The 19,708-nt window shown below is 40.0% G+C and overlaps 1 protein-coding gene across 22 annotated transcripts in view; it reads left to right on the top strand.

Annotated features, from left to right (window-relative positions):
- Positions 1-19,708, top strand: part of SOX6 (SRY-box transcription factor 6) — a 420,354-nt gene that overhangs the window by 307,581 nt on the left and 93,065 nt on the right. For 19 of the 22 annotated variants that reach the window (XM_060275933.1, XM_035120001.2, XM_035119983.2 and 16 more), the window contains one exon: positions 16,974-17,097. In XM_060275933.1, coding sequence (XP_060131916.1) covers positions 16,974-17,097 — 124 coding nt within the window. The remainder of the gene's footprint in view (positions 1-16,973; positions 17,098-19,708) is intronic. The other 3 variants (XM_035120051.2, XM_035119959.2, XM_035119950.2) reach the window with 1 other exon arrangement.

Here is a 19,708-nt window from a genome sequence, read left to right as displayed (position 1 = left end):
AATTAGATTAAATCTATCTATCTATATCAGGAGGGTGGAAGCCCTAGAGCTAATGTAGCTATTTGTGTCTTAATTTAGTGAGATATTTTGAAAGAAGTAGTATGGATTCTGATTGCTGAAACAAGGTTATCAGTGCATCATCATACACTTGTGTAAATTGAAATGATATGAATGCCTTTGTGAGTGCATTTAAAAACATAAGAGAGTGTGAATTCATGTGGATTTCATCACGAACAGAAACTTTTCTGAAAATGATATCAAAGGGTAATTTAATTAAGATAATGTGGCCTATACATGGGCCAAAATTGCACTATTCCTACTTGTTGAAAAGGCACCTTCCATTATAGCTCATAAGGGTCTTGTACACCCCAGATTTCCTCTTGTAGTAAAACAGGTTTGTATTTATAACAAAGTTGGCAGGTGGAAAGATTTTGGGTGAGTTTATACAGCCCTATTTTCCACGTGGTGCTTGCCGTGATCATGTTAATTTAATAGCTGTATTGTTTGGCACCTTCCATTGTGCAGCTTAAATCTTTGCACATACTAAGAGCCTGCATGCACAATTTTTTCATAGACTTCAAACCACTGCTGGCTCCCCCTTCCCTGTCCCCAAGGGCTTCCCAAATTTACCAAGGCCTGGAAAAGCAGGGGCTGTGACAGTGGTGGGGTCGCTCTAGCTGCTCATCAGAGTGCCATTTCCCACCGCAGAGAAGACTGGAACTAGAAATACCAACATCCTCATGACTGGAATTTTTTTGTCAATTTTCTGCCTCCAGCTTTGCAAGTTCTCCTATTTGATTATTTGAAATAGCCCTTAAACATATGGAAACAGAAAACTTCATCTGAAAAACAACTTGTGTGTAATGGGCTTGTGGATGGTAATCTCAGACTCGCCCATTACTTTGAAATCATCAGTGCCATAGGATGGTATTGGTATAGATAGTGATTTGGATCCTAAGCAAGGGAAGGATGGGACAGGAAACCTTCCTCCACAAACTTCCTTTTCATTCACTTTTTGGATTCAGGCAAAAGGTCAGAGATAAATATTGCAAAGGTGTAGATATGGATAAATTCCATGAATTAAAGTTCCAGTTATAGTGGTTGATATAAATAATTCTGTGGTGTTTATAAATTGGGATAGTGATTTATTTTATAGTTATTTTAAAAATTGATACCCCATTATATATCTTAAAGTGACCCCAGGTTGCAGATATTTATGAAAATTCATTTGATTTGGGTAAGGGTTTTTCCATTTAGTTTTTGGGACTATTGCATCTATACCTGTAGCTATAGAGAAATCTAAGCTGATAATTCAACCTGATAACCTCAAGCATTTACTGTCAGCCGGCAAATCCAAGCACCAAATGATGTTTTCTTTCCCTTTCTATGCCAGAAATTAATGTTTATAAAAACTGTAATATCACAATGTGATTTTTGTTAGTTTTTGTTACATCAGTGTATTTGCGTGCTTCGTGAGATTATTTTATGTATATATGGCAAAACACCTTTTTCTCAAATTGTGAGAGCAAATTTGAATATTGATTTACATGGATGAGCTGATCTCTTGACCTCCTGCTGTTTGGCCATACGGTGGACTCGCTGAGGGCATTGTGAGGATGTGTCTTGTGAAGCTGGAATATGGTTAAAAGCTGATAGGAATTTGATAGTACAGAGCAACAACTGAAGCATTGACTTCATGGGAATGCGACAAGGAGGCAGTGCAGCTGGACGCATAGCACAGCTTTGAAGGAGCCCCAGCAGTGATCTATGTCACCAGCACTCAACAATCTTGACATGCACTGAAGTGAAAAGGAGAAATTATAACACAGCCCCAAGGAGCTAAATTTGGATGGATAATAAAGTTTCAGCAAATCTTCCCCAAATACGATTAAGGTGTTCATTCTGTCTTGTTTGCTTTTCAAAATACTGCACCTCCTTGCTTGTTTTTTTTTTTTTGCAAGACCACATTTCGATATCCCCTAGAACTGAACATTTCAACAGAATACAGAGGCATTAAAGTTGAAAAGGGGTTACAGCTTAAACAAGGTTCCTATTGGTTGAGTTGTGGGTTTTTACAAAATCCAGTTGTTGGATGTTATTGTGAATGTAGAGTGGCAGGAGGTTTCGTCTCCTTTGAAATTTCTGGTGACTGTGCTTAGATGTGTAAGCCCTACACCTAGTTTTTCCCTCCCTCCCTCCCTCAACTCTCCTCACCCATCCTTTCTTTTCCCCTTTTCTCATTACACACACTTTTTTCCTTGTGTAATTGTCCCATTCTTTGGGATACGACTGAGTTTACTTGAAGAACTGCCTTACCATTTGTGACTCGCCTGCTTTGGTCTGCAGACCTTGTACTTTTACAAGGGCTGTATAATGTTCATGAAACATTTGCGATGGGGCAGTCTTTTCGTGTGGCAGAGAACCCACACTTTGGAGCAACCTTCCCATTGATGTTTGGCAGATGATCTCACTACCGGTATTTTGTTTTTGATGCCTGCTGAAAACTTTAATTTCAACATGCCTATTGAGACATAAAATTTAGCTATCTATATTTGTATGTAAAAGTTTTACAGCTTTTATCGGTTTTATTGAACATTATTTCACATGTCCTTGTCTTTTAATGGTTTTGCTGGTTTTACCTGTGTTGTATTATGTATAAATGAATCAAAATCTTTTGCCCGGATACTTTCTTTTGCTATTGTTTTCAAATCATTATCATGTTAGCTCAGTTGGTTAGAGCCTGGTAAATATAACATCAAGGTCATGGATTCCATATCCTTACAGGCCAGCTGTATATTCCTGCAATGCAGGGGATTGGACTACATAATCCTTGGGGTCCCTTCCAACTCTACAATTCTATGATTGCCCCTCTTCACTCACTTAGCTTTGTTAATCTGCATGACATTATTCTTAGTCAGCAACCTAACCACACTCTGCTTAGCAGAAGGTAGACCTGGGCAGTGAAGTGGTTAGGGTTGAACTTTAATTGTGGAGTATTGGGTTCAAAATCTCAACTGAGCCGTGAAGCTCAATTTATTTTTATTTTTAAAAACCAGTATTTATAGTCTGCCCCTCACATAAAATATCAAGGCAGTATCCAACAACATTTACAAGTACAAGAAAACATTAAATGACACTGATGACTTCATAGAGGCCGGAGTACACAAACTAGTCCCCTCCAGGTATTTGGGGGCTTGTCATAAGGTACCACTCTATTTATTAAGGTGAAACTAGCAAGGCCACTACTGGAGATTTTAGCAATCAGCCAGGGATGTATAAGGGAAGGCAGTCTGCTAGATTTCCAGTACCAAATTGCTTAGGGTTTTATATGCCAGGACAAAACCTTGAACATAGCTTAGTAATGACAGCCAGTGTAGCTTGTTCAACACAGATGTAATAGTATGTTGTATACCTAGGGACAACAATGAGTTCAAATTCAGAACCAAACTCAAGGGAAGGCTCACAAACAGTGTGTAACAGTAGTGTACCTGTGAGGTTAGCAGTGCATGAACCACAGTAACCAAGTTCTTCCAGGAACTCTCTGGAGAGATGCAAGGAGCACAGAAAAGATGATTCTTGGTAGAATAAGCTATTGAGTTTTGAAAGTGGAGAGAGTAGTGCAAGGAAGGAAGCTCTTTTATGTGCAGTAGGGCACATCACAGTAAAAGTTATGATTCTAGAGCATGGGGACAAAGAAGCCCTCCTTTTCTCCCACCCATAGTGCTTGTGAGATTCTCAGGCATATCAGGCAGACCACAATGGAGAGGAGTTTTGAACAAGGGACTCCTGGTTTAAAAAAAGGGAGAAAAAGATATTGACCTCTGGGTTGATTTGGCATGACAATGTCATTCGTTTATCCCGTCATTCTGTCCTGATTATTTTTTCAGTCTTCTCTAATTCCTGTCAAACGTGGTTTCCTTACTCATACCATCAGAGTAAACACTGGGACAGCTCCCACATGGCTCACCTCCAGGATTTGTATTTTTCATTTCAAGGTAGTTCCCTTTTGGCAAAGGGAAATGCTGAAATGGATTCACTCAGTGCTCTTCTGCCCTCATTGACTGTGAAGTTGAACCTGACAAGCAAATGCTCCAGATTTAGTGAGGAAGGGAAGATATTTATTTATTTATTCACTCATTTATAGTTGGGATTATATCCTGCCTTTGTAACAAATGTTCAGGGTGGCTTATAATTACATTAAAAACAATACAGAACAATAATAAGTAAACTATGAGTAAAACTGCAGAGCAATTCAGCTGACAGGCTGTAAGTCCCAGACTCTGGAGTAATAGAAGTATTTGGGGTTGTTTTTTGTCTTACCAAGATGGAGAATAGGCATTTCTAGATATGTCTGGCATCTCACGCTACAGCTTGTGGGCATGAATGTAGTAGTTGGCTCAGGATTTCCTTCAACTGCAGGCTGAACATCACGCCTATTTTCATCCCTTTCTAGCCTAGGGAACCCATGACTAGAACTGTGATTTGAAACCTGACAGCACGCTCCACTGATCATACCTCCAGGCCAGCCCTTCTTGTTCTCTTAATTAACTTTCCCCCTTTATTTTCTTTCTTTATGTCTTGTTAATATCTCTTCACAAATATAAGTAAAAACCTGCCAGTACTAACTAGCTTCTGGTCTGGAGACAAAGAAGGGGGAGCATATAGCACTTCAGCTGTTCCTGCAGATTCTTTTACTCTCTGAGCAGTGATTAATATCCTGGCTTAAGCAGAATTTTTAAACAAAACCTGGGGAACCAGGAAAAAAATTGGAAAGAACAAATACGCAGGCTAATGCTGTGCCCTGAGGTGAACAAAATACATTTTTAACAAGCCAAGCATAGCAGTGAAATCTATTCTACAGTGAAATTAATAATTATCAAAAAGATTTGCTAGTGTTATTGTTGTATTCTTGGAGAAGATATGAGTATCATGCTTAAAAAACATGGGAAGGTGTGCATCAAAGCCCTTAGACTAAAACTGGTCTCTAATTCTTAATACGAAATCTTCCCAAGTGTCCCTTGTGTGTAGAACTGGAATGTAGCTTTGAGATGACAGCAGCTTTAAAGGTTGCAATACTGAGGCTGGGAAGTGTGGGTCAGGGAATATCTGTTTTCAGGTAAGAATGGGCACCTCCCCCCTCATGTAGTCCTGCTGTAACGAAGTGCTAACAGTAAAACTTGCATTGCCTTCTCACAAGACTTAAGTGACTTAAGACTTAAGTCACAAGACTTCTCACAAGTACTTAAGACTTAAGTACATCCTGCTCAGTCCTCTCCCCCCCCCCCCCGCCAAAGGCAAGGTTGATTTGAATCCCACACTGTGATTGAATCAATGTAATAGACACCGAGTTTGAAGCTGTACATTCAAATACATGCCGATATATCTTACATAATGATGCTGGCCACAGACATCGTTCTGCATTTGTTTATGTCTGTTATGGATTCCCCTCATTATCCATGCTTTTTGAGGGATTCCCCATGGATTCAGCCCATTTATTGTGTGTGTGTGTGTGTGTGTGTGTGCGCGCGCGCGCGCGCCAAATGCAGCGTTGTGAGTGCCAGTTCCTGGGTTAGCTTTCAGATCCAACAGTGAGTCTTACAAATAAGATTAAATTTAAAAATAATTATTTTGTTAAAAGTTTGATGGGAAATAGGTAAGACCTGGCATCAGGGCAATATGGGAGGAAAGTGAATGGTGATCCATTTGGATGCTAACTCAGTTTTAGGCCCTCTCAATTATGCATTGCTGTTAAAATTGTTCTGTTTGGTAACTTGTGCTGTTGTTCCAATACCTAGGAAACACACACATGATTTCCTGGTTAGAAAGAGAGGGTGAAGTTTTTGTTGGTGAATTCCACTCTATGCACATATGGACACATTACCTACATTGGCTCCCAGTACGTTTCCGAGCACAATTCAAAGTGTTGATGCTGACCATTAAAGCCCTAAATGGCCTTGGTCCAGTATACCTGAAGGAGTGTCTCCACCTCCATCGCTCTGCCCTGACACTGAGGTCCAGCGCCGAGGGCCTTCTGGCGGTTCCCTCGCTGCAAGAAGCCAAGTTACAGGGAACCAGGCAGAGGGCCTTCTCGGTAGTGGCACCCGCCCTGTGGAATGCCCTCCCACCAGATGTCAAAGAGAAAAAACAACTACCAGACTTTGAGAGGACATCTGAAGGCAGCCCTGTTTAGGGAAGAAGGATATATAAATGTATGCAACAGCATGCCGTCTGTATTAAGAGATATTTTAAAAAATAGATTCATGCAAAAAGCATGATGGTTTTTTATTTTTAAAAGTTATGGTTTTTAATATCACCAGTTATTAAGATAATGGTTAACTTTTTCTATTGCCTGGTACAAAACAAATAAATCTTACAGTCTGAGAACATAAGTATCATTGAACCTCATAGCTTTAAAAAAAATGCAATGGATATTTTCCAGGAGGGAGCATGCTTTTCTGTGTAAAGGGAGCTAGTGTAACAAGAAGTCATCTATTCTTGATTTCTTTAGACAGCTAGAGCTTTGTGCCTTCACTAGTTTCTATGTTTTAAGAGCTTGCTCTGTGTAGCAGAAATAATACAATAAATGGGTTTAACCACATTTGTCTCAGCTAGACATTCTGCTTTGTCAAAGATTGCTGGTACAACATAAACAAATTATGTGTTTGTAGTGCTTTTCAATGAAAGCCTATCTAACAGTGGAGATTGTGTTTCAGCAGCTGTAGATTTAATCTCCTACCTGTCAGTTAAAACAGGCATTTCCTGAGTAGATAAGGCCTTGCTGTAGTAGTGGAGAAATAGTCACAGCTGGACAAAGGTTCATTGTTACTGACAAATAATTCTAAATAGATGTGACTGCGTATTTCATCATGGAAACCTACAGTCAGAAATTGTTGCATAGGAACTGAGTCGTTATTACTGTTTGGGCAAGCCAGAGAATGTGTATAGGAGCAGAGTACCATGGTTTCCATTCTGGAGTGATTGACAGGAAAAGCAGTCAGTCACTTTGTAAACAATGGCACAGCAGCATAGGTGTCATTGTGTATCTAACTCCTAAACTGATGATCAGAATATTACTTATTGTGTAGGCACAACTGTCTGCATCCACAAGCTGATGCAGGAAGTGCAACGTCAGCAGACAGGTTGTACTATTCAGGCAGAATTGATGTAGGGAAGAAGGACTCTGTACTTGCACTTCTGTTGCAATATTGCAGACCATAGCTGCCAACCCTCCCTTTTTTTGCGGGAAATTCCCTTAATCTAAGCCACAGCTGTCAACTTTCCCTTTTTTTGCTGGAAATTCCCTTATTCCAGCGCCATTTCCCGTTGCTATCCTGGATTGTTAGATATACCGTAGACTGTCCCCAGGACAGGTGAGGCTGCTGATCCCTTATTTTCAAATCCAAAAGTTGACAGCTATGTTGCAGACGGAGACATGAATGTCACAGTTCAGATAACAATATTTCTGAAGTTTTTGCAGTGACACACTTGAGACCAGGGTCTGGGTTTTCAGTGGAGTACTGATTCCTTGCAGCCATGCTTAAGCTATGTTGACCTCAATGAAGCTACAGTGGAAAAGAAGTCCAATAGTGGTATGTGGATTAGCTCTAGATCTGGAGCCATCCCATATCCTCTTATGTAGAACGTGGGACCACTTGTAATCTTACTTCCTGTTTACCTTTTCACACATCCACACACCCCTTCAAAGATCTTGTAGATCTGCCTTATATCATAATATAATTATTTATTATTTATACCCCGCCCATCTGGCTGGGTTTCCCCAGCCACTCTGGGCAGCTTCCAACCAAATATTAAAAACAATACAGCCTTGGGATGTAAGTCCTTTTGTATGTCATTCCCAAGGTTCCATTGTTGGCTTCCACATTCCCCTTCTTGCACTTAATTTAATGCTTTCTACCATGGTCATTACGCCTATGAATATTATAGGAACTGATCTGGAAAACTGAATTCCCACAGGTGTTGACCACTTTGTGTGATGCAAGAGAGTGCATGGCAACAAATGATGAAAAAATAGTATTCACACGAGAGCTGTGAAAATAATTGTCTGCTATTTTCATAGCACTATATTGCAGGAAAGGTTTCATGGTACAGTAATGTTGTTACACTGTTCTCTTTGAAGAATACTGTAATTGCTTAGGGGCCAATATTTTCTTGAAAAAAGATATTGGCACCCTGTTCTTAAATACATTTACTTGGCAGTTAGTCACAGTGATTTCAGATGAATCTTTTTTTAAAAAACCAACTTTTATTTTTATTTGAAAATTCTAAAATTCTTAAAGTGGTGTACAAATGATTTAAAAAATCATACAATACAAAACAATATACAACAGCATAAAATACAATCCTATGTCTTCGCTCTGAAAATACTTGGGCGAACACTAAAGTTTTTAGCATATGCCAAACCCATAAAATGGTCAGAGCGTGCTTTATTTCCAAGGGGAGAAAAGTGTGATGGTGCCTTCCATGTGGCGCAAAGGCTCTACTCTGGGTAGCCACAAGATGGATTTCAGGAGCATCTTGCAGCACTAGGAGAGCCTCTTCAGATGATCTCAGTGACCAGACAGGTCTTTAAGGAATAAGATGGCCTCTAAGGTAACCTCCTCTCAACTTGTTTAGGACTTTGTATACTAATAAAGTTAAACTTCTTCCAATCACATATTGGCAGCTAGTGCAGCTTCTTTAACCACAATGCTACCTGTTGGTCCACTAAGCAGCCTAGCTGCTACATTCTGCACCAGCAGTAGCTTCCATTATAAGGAAACAATGTGGATGACACCAGCATCACATGCCCTAGACAGGAGTTGCACTGGGATTGCAAGGAAGTGTGCAATTTGCTTAGCCCATGTGGCTCTGTTGTCCAGAATCTAGATGTTACTGGAAATAGGAAACCATAGATACATATATTAATAAATAAGCATAGGAATTGTATCAGTTAAGAATATTGTTACACGCCACCCCAATCTCCGAGTGGTGCAAGATTCCAGGGGTACCAGGCACTTACCAGGGTATGTGTTTCCTTTGGGACAATGAGGCACAGCAGAGACTGTGGTGTCTTTGTGATATATGGTTTATTTACACATACAACCTGAGCCTGGATGAAGAAGAGTGCAGAGCATTCACATCTGAAGAGGGTCCTGTTCCTTCCATTACTGCAGACTCTGCAGCATAAAACAGACAACCCTCATTGTGCTCTGTGTTCTGCTCCCCTCCTGCTCTGCAACTTGCAAAACTGGCCTTTTCAGCCCACTGCAATTCTGCCCCTCCCTCCTGAAACTCTGACCTTTTGTCTCTGCTAACTATCTCTTACCTCAGGGAGGGGCTTTCCCCATTTTCTGTCCAGCCCAGAGAGTCTTTGTTAAAATTCTTAATGGGCCATCATTCATTTTTGGTGCTCTTTTAATGGTCCATCTCTCCAGGAGATTACTTCATCAGCCAGCCCGGTTTATGTTTTTAATATGGCTTATATTTTAACATTTTAACATTTTGGCTCCACCTCTTAGTACTCCAATATTGGTTAACTTTTGACATTTACTGGGAAGTATGAGTACCTTGCACCCACAAACTCTGGACCCAAAACCTATAACAATATGCATGTTTGGGTACTAAATGTGTATATTTAGATATGTTTTGTTACAATCAGGATTTGATAAATATGTTTAGGGCTAAAGTATTTATTTAGGACTGACTTCTCTCTCTCTCTTAATATTACATATATATGTTACTGATATATGGGGAATTTTCCTTTACATTAACAAAATATAATTAGATTTACCCTCCCATTTCCCTCAGAGCTATTGGCAGAGGTTCAAGGCAAGATCTTGGGGTGGGATGGAGCAACCCACGCAAATTTATATAATCTGTAATGCTATAAAATAGAAACCTTGTGTTTTGTGTGAGTACACCATACATGACCATTGTTTAAAAAACAAATGTCAGTAAGAATTTAAAGAAAACATGGAGAGAGAGAGAGAAAGGGAGAGATTTGTTGTTTGGTTGTGTGGGATGGGGTAGGGAGGACATATGAACTGCAGGCTTTAGTGCTATCCCAAAGTTAAGCCAGTCATTACCTAAATTGACCTTATTAACTTGTAGAACTAATATGTTTGAATCTGAACACTGAAAGAAAATATGCGTCCTTAGTATTTTTTCTTATTTCCGATGAACAAGGCAGAGTGGAAACATGAAACATATACCTCTTCACTAGTCTTATGGGATATTTGAATTAATGGACTTGTTCTGTCTTCTGCCATGCCAGAGTGACCACTGACTGTGACAATTTGCATAATAGTCAACTTTTCTCTCTTGTAGCCATAAACTGTTTCGTTCTGCTTAAAAAGTGAGACTCTTTTAGCTCTCCTGACTTTTTCAGAAGTTGTAGTAACTGAGATTTGCTGTTATGCTTTAACCAAACAAATGCACACATGGGGATAACAATATGCTGAGTTTATGCAGATTTTACAACACGAATCTGAATAAAATGCCCACTAATAGACCCATAAGGAGTAATAAACACACATGAATTTTCCTTAGTTGCACTTTAAAGTGATTTTAACATACTACTAGACCTTAACAATAATATTTAATTGACAAGATTATGCATTTGTATGGATTGAGAAGGTGGTAGATCTCTAATTCCAAATGAGCCATAAATTCACTTTTGCATAACATGTTTTATTAATTTTTTTATAGCTGAGACATCTTCCCTCCCTCCTAGTGACTCTTTCATGAAAGCGTAGACAGTTTAGAGTTATTTAATTAGTCATTTTTCATTCTTTTAGCATTATAACATAGGATTTAGATGTCTTTCCCCCCGTATTATACTATATGACTAAATGTATAGCTACAAACTGATCACAACAGTAGACATGCAGCAAAAATATGGATTTACATTAAGTATAAGTGAAGAAAGAAGCAAAGGGGATACATATTGATGAACCAGCTCCACACTACTCATCTCATTATAGGCTTGTTGGTAATCTAGGTGCATAATTTAGCCTGACACAATCAGATGACCATTTCATCATAAATTTGTCATAAACTATGAGCACAGTAATGTAACACACCCTAATTGGATTGTAGACTGGAACTAATAACACTACATGTAGATTGTTTTCTAAAATATGCAGGGCTTTCCCAACATTTAGGGAATTTGTTGGCTGTACATTTGCTGTATGTGTGTATACTAACATCTAACTATCTATAGCTGACTTTGCTCTAATCATACCACAAGGAACTCCTGAATCAAACTAGCCCTGCCAATCTGTGTATACTTATTTTTATTCTTTTGCAGGCAAAGAATAAGGTTCTCATATTAAAATGTCAAATATAGGGCACTACAGTGCAATAGTGTTTGGTAGAGTTTTGTAGTAAGACATCCCTGGTGTCTTTATAGAGTGGCTCTGGCCTTTAGTAGGGAACATTTGACAGTTTTCTGAATCATAGCTAGTGCAAACTATAATATTGTTCACTCAGTTGTTTAAATTATACAAAATAAATTACCTTTTAACACACTTCCTTACAAAAATAGGAAATATTACTCAGAGAATTAGAACTGACATTTTAGAATAGCTCTTTCCTTGTCTGTCATGTGCACATCATTTATTTATTTATTTTAAATTACAGTATGTATAACAGATTTGTGTATCAACAAATAAACAGGAACCATGAATCAATACACATCTGTGCACATCTTTAAAGATGGATATATAGTGCATAAGGAATATTAAAGCATATGTTACTAATGTGATGGACATTTGCTAGTTCTTTAGTGCTATTAAAAGTTCCTGAATCTAAGTAGACTGAATCTACTGCTTGGGGCGGGATGACGTGAGATGCTACTTCAAATGGATATAAAACTTTTTTTCCTTTTTGATGGATACAAAGCCACTCCAAGGTGTTGGAGGGTTATACCATTATTTCAAAATGTTATATGATTTAAGCCATAACTGTTTGTGAATTGGGAGACATCAATAATTACTTTTCATTGGATCTGTATTTTACAGGGAATGAAACCAGAACTTCTTGTAGTTTCTCTTCTGTAGCTGAGTGACAGGCATTAAACAAAGAGGATTGTTCAGATTTCAATAGTTATTTTCAATCATGTTAGAAAAAAGAAAGTTAAATCTTCATGAAAGAGAAAATGAGTCCCCTTGAGTGTCACTCTGTTTGCACATTAGCACATAGCAAGGTCTTTGCCAAGTTGCTCTCTGACTGACTGCTGCAGATGCTCTTTCTCAAGTATTCAGAGTCAGATCTTTAGTGCAAGTCTTCAGGGACAAACAATAGCACCTGTTCCTCACAAGATATCAGGCTAGTTAGTCCATTCATGTATCTTTAATGAAGCTCCAGGGCAGATGGCAAAAATAAAAAGGCACCATCATCAAGTTAGCAAAGGAGACAGAAAGAAAGAGGTGTTGGTGCAACAATATATTGCTTTTCTGAAGAGGAAGAAAAGAGAGTCCTGAGTTTTTATTTGGCATCTGCGGGTGTCATGATTTTTCAGAAAGACTCAAGGAACAGAGAAGCAATTAACCTTTTTGAGAATTTATATGACTTAATGAAGCTGGCTATCCTCGCTGTCAAAGGCTGTTGTTGGGACTACTCTAGAGTAACGACTCTCCACATGCTTGTCTTTAGATAGTTTTATTAGGTGCAGTCTATTTACAGTGAAGTGGCTGTACAGAACATGTCTTCTTACTCCGAAGCAGATTCCAGGAATGGCGCGCTCCTCGTCCTCTTCCAGCATAAGAGTCTAGGAACGCCAAACCGTCTTCCCCGCCTCCTCCTGCGTAATTCCGGAACCGGAGGGAAAAAGGGCCTCCTCTCCATGTTTTCCTTCTCCCCCTTTCCCCCCCTCTCTTACTTCCTCCCGCATGTGTAGCAGGGGCTCTCCTGCGTTGCCAGAGCCCTGCATCCTCCTTCCTCCTTCCTCCTTCCTCCTTCCTCACTTGACTCTTCCCCCTCCCCGCTGGCATTGCTGCTGGTGGAAGAACTGCTCTTTATGATGGGAGGGGGCTCTCTGTATTCCCTGCCCCTTACACTCACCCTCCTAGATCAACTAGCATAAAACACTAAGGGCTACATCTTCAATGTTTGCTTCCAGTATACCCAGAAAGAATGCCAGTCCGCTTAGTTCAAATTATCATCACTGTGTATGCTCTTTCTTTCTTTCTTTCTTTCTTTCTTTCTTTCTTTCTTTCTTTCTTTTAAAAGGGAGGGCACATTTTACTCCATAGTGCATACCTTATGCCTTTGATCCTGTGTAGGGATTCTTGTTCTCACTACACACCTTATACATTTGTCCTGGTGCTCCAATATACACTTGTTTCTGGTTTAGTCAGAAAAAAAGGGGACACTAAGTTTTGTCTGCTTCTACTGTGCTACATTATCTGGATATTAGAGGATTTGAGAACATCCATGCTTAAAGTATGCAGGTTTGTGGAAGCTTCATTCCCACAATCTCTTTGTAAGCTTCAATCCTTGTGACTGCAAATCAGAAAAGCCCATGGCGGTTTCACTTTCCTTGCTCTCCACCTTATTTTTTTACCATATTATGCCCCCCCCCCCAATCAAAGGTATTCTGTGCTTCTCACTCTGCTTCCAGTCCTGCTTGGGTAGTCGTTTCCAGAGGGTGCTGCTTGAGGAGTGCTCTTCAGCCCTGTGGAGCCTTCACTGTGCAGTTGCTCAGGCTTCAGTTTTACCCCCCATGCTGTTTAACTTCTACATGAAACCACTGAGTGGAGTCATCTGGAGTTTTGGAGTATATTGGCAGCAATATGCTGAGGACACACAGCTCTACTTTCCCTTTACAGCTGCAGGTGTAGCAGTAGATGTGATGGACTGTTGTTTTGCTTCTGTAATGGACTGGATGAGAGCCAACAACCTGAAGCTTAATCCCAATAAGACTGAGGCACTGTTGTTGTTGTTTAGTCATGTCCGACTCTTTGTGACCCCATGGACCATAGCACGCCAGGCACTCCTGTCTTCCACTGCCTCTGTTAGTTGGTGGTTAGATAGACTGCTGCTCTTGATGGGGTTACACTCCCTCTGAAGGAGCAGGTACACAGCTTGTGAGTACTTGTGGGTCTTTCCTGTCACTTGAGGCTCAGGTGGCCTCAGTAGTATGGAGTGTCTTCAATCAGCTTGGGCTGGTGACCCAGCTGCACTCCTATCTGGACAGGGATAACCTAACTTCTGTTGTCTATGCTCTGGTAAACTCTAGGTTAGATTACTGCAACATATTATACATGGGGGTGCCTCTGAAGGCAGTTTGGAAACTTCAACTGGTGCAGAATTCAGTGGCCAGGTGGCTCACCGGGGCAAGATGATTTGAGCATATTGTACCGATCCTGGCCCAACTGCACTGGCTGCCAATTAGTTTCCAGGCCCAATTCAGAGTGCTGGTTTAAAGCCTTAATCAGCTCAGAACTGCACTGCCTGTCCCCATATGAAGTGACCCAAACCCTGTGATCATCATCTGAAGCCCTTCTTTGTGTGCCTTCTCCATGAGAGGCCTGGAGGGCAGCAACATGAGAACAGGTATTTTCTGTGGTGGCTCCCCGTTTGTGGAATGCTCTCCCCAGGGATGCTTGCCTGGCGGCTTTGTAGCATATCTTTAGGTGCCAGGCAAAAACATTCCTCTTCTCCCAGACCTTTGGCTAATTAAACAATTTATGCCCTTTTAAACTGTTTGGAGGGGGGTATTGTCTTCATTTGTATATAGTATGTATTTTATATATATATATATTGTAAACGGCCCTGTAATCTTTGGATGAAGGGCAGGATGGATGGATGGGTGGATACATAGATAGATAGACCACCATACATATAGCTATCACATTGGTAAGGGCTAGTCCCTTATTGCCCCGAGATATCCTAGTTTTCCTTTTTTAGAGAGAATCTAAAACAAACAAACAAACAAACAAACAAACAAACAAATAATAAACCAGATCTACACATGAATAGATCTTCTCTGAAATTTTAGCATAAATAAACCACCATATATCTCAATGTGCAGTAGCAGTCAGTGAGTACCATGTCACACAATATGTTTCACTGGATGATATTATAGACAGAGGTGGGAAATCAAATATATTTGAGTAGCAGCCCAGCCCCTTCCATAACATCTAATTTTGCTTTTAATGTACAGTTGTCATAAATCACGCACACCAGAGAAACAAACTTCAGTTACTTCCAGAAATGGCCACTGCATTAGTATACTATACATGCTGCTGCTTCCTTCTCAAGTAAATGCGGTTGTCTTTTGGCTTTTGTCTGCACCATCTAGCTATTGTGATAGATGACTTCAAGTTTACTCTTTACTACTTCGATTCCAGGAGTTGTGAATGACTCTGGATCAGTTTGATTCAACATCCACTCTAAAAGCACTCAAAATGATTCTGAAACTCGTTTTATTTAGTTCCTAAGTGATGGTGTATCCCCCGCCATTAGACACTGACATTGTTTTTGCTTGTTTATTCAATGGCCTATAGGAACAATTGCCATGCAACCAACTTAGTAGTGTATAAAAAGTTGATACTGGACACAGGGGGATCAACTTCAATTTAACCATGTTAAATTTGTCGCTAACATTGAGAAAGTGGGCTTACGTCAGCTAAAATAAAAGAAATGGCTGCTCATAGCTAGTTTCTTTCACGCCCCAGTGCTATGGCAGTAATTGCACAAAGACCTTTTTATTATAAGTTGATTTTCCTGAGAAATGGATTCCGAAAAATACTGTAAAGTGTTTATGTTTTGCTTGACCTTTATTAACCTACATCTTAGGGCTTTTCCCCCAGAGAAGAGTTGTTGGTAAATTAGCTCTCTTAGAAGCGCACACACAGTAGCCTTTCTGGTCTGCATCAGATGTTGGGAGAGGAACATGGATATGACAAGAAAATTTGGCACTATTTAAACAGTGTCATAGGTCAACATATGGATTTTTACCAGTAAAAAAGTTTTGTAGGAATTACATCCCAGCAAAAAGCCATTGAAGTTTATTTTTAATAGAATTTGAAACCACTCATTTGCAACAACAGAAGGGGCTGAAATTATTTTCTGATTATAAAACAATTCATTTTTATACTTTTCTGTAATCAATGGCATAATCCTTGCATTAGTTATGAGTAAGTCAAAAGAAAAAAGAAACATGGCATTTCATCGGATCCAGCCATCTTTTGGCATGGTTGTCATGATCCAGGTATCTGAAGAAATAAAGCTGAATATTAAAATCTCCTGATTCCCACCTCTCTAGTTTTGTTTGCCCAAATATAAAACCTGATAAGTATCTGAATAATCTTCAGCTTCTGTACTTTTATTTCATTTCAACATTTTGGCTTTTGATACATTTATGAAGGTCAAATGAAATTTGATGCAGTGGGATTTATTCTAAAATGGTCAATACCACACAATAAATATCAGGCTTTATGATAGTGTTTAAAGCTATAAACTGGATAGACAAGCAAAATATATGTTACGCTGGGGTGTGTATGGCAAGGGATTGAAAGCCAAGAATTTTGGTTTCATTTACAGAGGTACTGAAATTTTGCTAGTCTTTTGAAAACATTGAATTATTTGCCATATAGGTTCAGTAGGTTGAATTTTCAAAAAGTGCTTGAATTTTGCACTTGAACATGACATCATTTTAGAAACAAATGAAAATATAAAGTACAGAAGCAGGATAAAAAAACAAAAATGAGAGTGAGAGAGATCTTGTTTTAGAGCAGACCCAGATTTAAGCAAAACTTAGACAATAAAAAGTGCAGGTTGTTGCACCTTTGACATTGAGGGAGAACAAAGCTACTATGGCTTTGATGTGACAATGTGAAATTGCAAAGGATTATAGTTAGGAGAAGGTTTGGTCGGACTGTGTGAATGCAGGCACACTATCAGTGCTGGAAAGTTATCTGTCAGGACAAATTTGTGCTATTTCTGATCAGAGACTGTCTTCTGTTTAGCAGGTTCAGGGTCACATGCCTCCGCTCATGATCCCAATTTTTCCACACGACCAGCGGACATTGGCAGCGGCTGCTGCAGCCCAGCAGGGATTCCTTTTCCCCCCAGGAATAACTTACAAGCCAGGTAAGTTGACAGGGTTGTGAAGCTATTTAACATGTTACGATATTAGCCATGGCTACTCCTTGTAATCGGCCTGGTATGGACAGTGATATGTAAAAGCTGGGGGATTTAAGCTGGGGGTGGGTGGGGTAGGGAGGAAAGGAAATATGTGGATTTCTTTTGCAAGTCTAGATGAAAACTTCTTCCAGAGAGAACCAGGGAATTGGCTTCTCAGGGCCATATTTATTTTACTTCAGTATACCACAAAATTATTTCCTTTGAATTTATTGACTTTCTTCTCTGCCAATTTGTGAGAGTAGCCTGGCTCTTTATGAGGTTACATATATATCTTTTTAAAGTCCCTTTTATCATCAGAATATATATATATACACATGCTAGTGTTTTGTGCAAGCCATCTTTATAATTAGAGATAAAAAGTAAAGGTAGGTATGATTTAATTTGTGTATTTCAATTGGGCAGCAATTTATACGATTTCCATCTAAATAACAGAGGTTTCAGCAGTTCAGCTACAATCATCAGTTCAGGCTTGTAACAGGTCATGCAGCTTCGCAGTGAGAGATGTTTGGAGATGATTCAGCAAATATTATGATTTCTTTATTTATTCCTTTGAGTTTACTGTGCTCCTGGGGAATTCAATTAGGGATATAATGGTTTGAAGCTACTCTCAGAGTCTCCTTGTAAACAGGACTTTAAATGTTTAAAGCCACATTAGCAAAGAAACTCAGGGTAAGGAGATATTTAAGTAAATAAAAATCAACCTTATTTTCATGTGTATACTCCTTGTAAACCTACATCTCAGCCAGAAGCAGCATCTTTATTTTTCTAATTAATCTCACTCCCTCTAATTAATATTAAACAACAAAATGGTTACAGCATTTCCTTTGGATGTTAAATGCAAAATTTTCATTTGGAATCTGCTGCTGTTGTTAATGGGAATGTTGCAGTGGCTTTCAGAAAGAGGTGGGATCGGTTCTGAAACAAAACCGTATGTTTTAGAATGTAAACTGCATATTAAATGTAATCCAAGTTAAATATAAACTCTTTTCAAGTAAGTTTAGTAAGATATTGTGCCAAATAACACTGCAGAAATTATTTCCATTTGTTCCGCTCTGCTCTCTCTTGGTAGTTTCTTAAAAATACATTTACGGAAAATGGATTTTTAGATGCTAAGTGTCAGAATTGGACTGGAATGGCTAGAATCTAGCCCTCCACTCAGTCATTGACTGATTTGTGATCTGGGATACATACTTTGCCTTAACTTCCCCCAATTAATCTGTGAAATGATGATGTCCTCATGTGAGTGAGAAACATTGTCCTTTTATGTACTAAAAATGTTGAAACCAGTCTAATTATTGGCAATGTGAACAACCAAGCTATATAAGAAGATAAGTAAACTGGCACAGTCCCTGCTTGTGGGTGTCATTTTAAGGGATGCTGTAGATGTAGTTCTCTCCCCTCCAGCTTTGCACATCAGGCATCATGCAAGGGCATTACGTTGAGTCGCAGGTTTGTGCATGCCTCTCATATTTCCTTCTAGCCTTGACTTTTTTGGACAGTGCAAGTTGAGTCACCTACATGGGACACAAGAAGAGGCCTTTTGCTGGGTCACACTCCTTATAACTAGGGGCTCAAGGAGGCATTCAGCTAACAGGTCCCATTACTGCCCTGAGCAAAGAATACACTTGCACAACAGGACTTGCCTTCCTCTCCTCCCCCACGTCCCATAAATTCAGGAGGGATCAGGAGAACACCAGGAGAGGGGAGATCATTCTGTCCTGCAAGCCGAAATTCTTGCCCTGATGGAATGATCAGAAGAATGCAACGTTATATACTCCCTCAGGAAGGTATCTTCAATGTCACATGTATCTAAGCCTTAAAACAACAAAAAACAAAAACAGGTGAGCTTAGGAATTGAAGCTGAGACCTTCTGCATGCCAACCATGTCTTCTACCTCCTCCCTTGTGTCACAGCTGTAAGAGATTACAGGGTCCCAAACTAGCAAATATCAATCCTGAATGTGATAACGGATTTCCTAAAATTAGCTAGCATACTTCTCAAGATTGTATAATATAATTTTCCAGCATAGCAAGTACTACCGTGTTTCCCACATTTTAAGACACCGTCTTATATTTATTTTACCCAAGAAAATAAGCCTATGGCTTATTTTCGGGGGGGTGTCTTTTTAATTTTTTTTTAACTGTAATTACGGCAGCCAGCGTTGCTGCTGCTGGGTTCCGGAGGCAGCCTGCAGGGTCGGTGCCCAGCTGCGCCGGTGCTGGACACTGGAGAGAGCAGGAGACTGAGCAGCCACTGCGGCATCGCGCTGCCAGAGACTCGCAGCCACTGAGGAGCTTGCGGCGCCGGGGCTTGCGGGCGGCTCTCGCCTTTCCGCCCTTTCTCCTGCTCCCGGGGGAGACGTGGCTTCTATTCCCCATTGCCAAGGAAACAGCCCGGGGGAGAGACGCCAGAGCTGAGGCGCCCCCCGCCCGCGGATCCCACGTGCCGCCGAAAACGGCAATGCTTAGGGCCCCCCACTCCTCGCCCGAAGTGGAGTAAGGCCCCCCGAGCAGTCCAGGGCTTGCTTCCGAATGCGCAGGGACAGGACTGCGCTGTT

This window comes from Zootoca vivipara, chromosome 1, assembly GCF_963506605.1.
Source record: "Zootoca vivipara chromosome 1, rZooViv1.1, whole genome shotgun sequence".
NCBI classification, from domain to species: Eukaryota; Metazoa; Chordata; class Lepidosauria; order Squamata; family Lacertidae; genus Zootoca; species Zootoca vivipara.
Note: the sequence above shows the minus strand (reverse complement) of the source record. Positions and strands in the feature narration are given on the sequence as shown.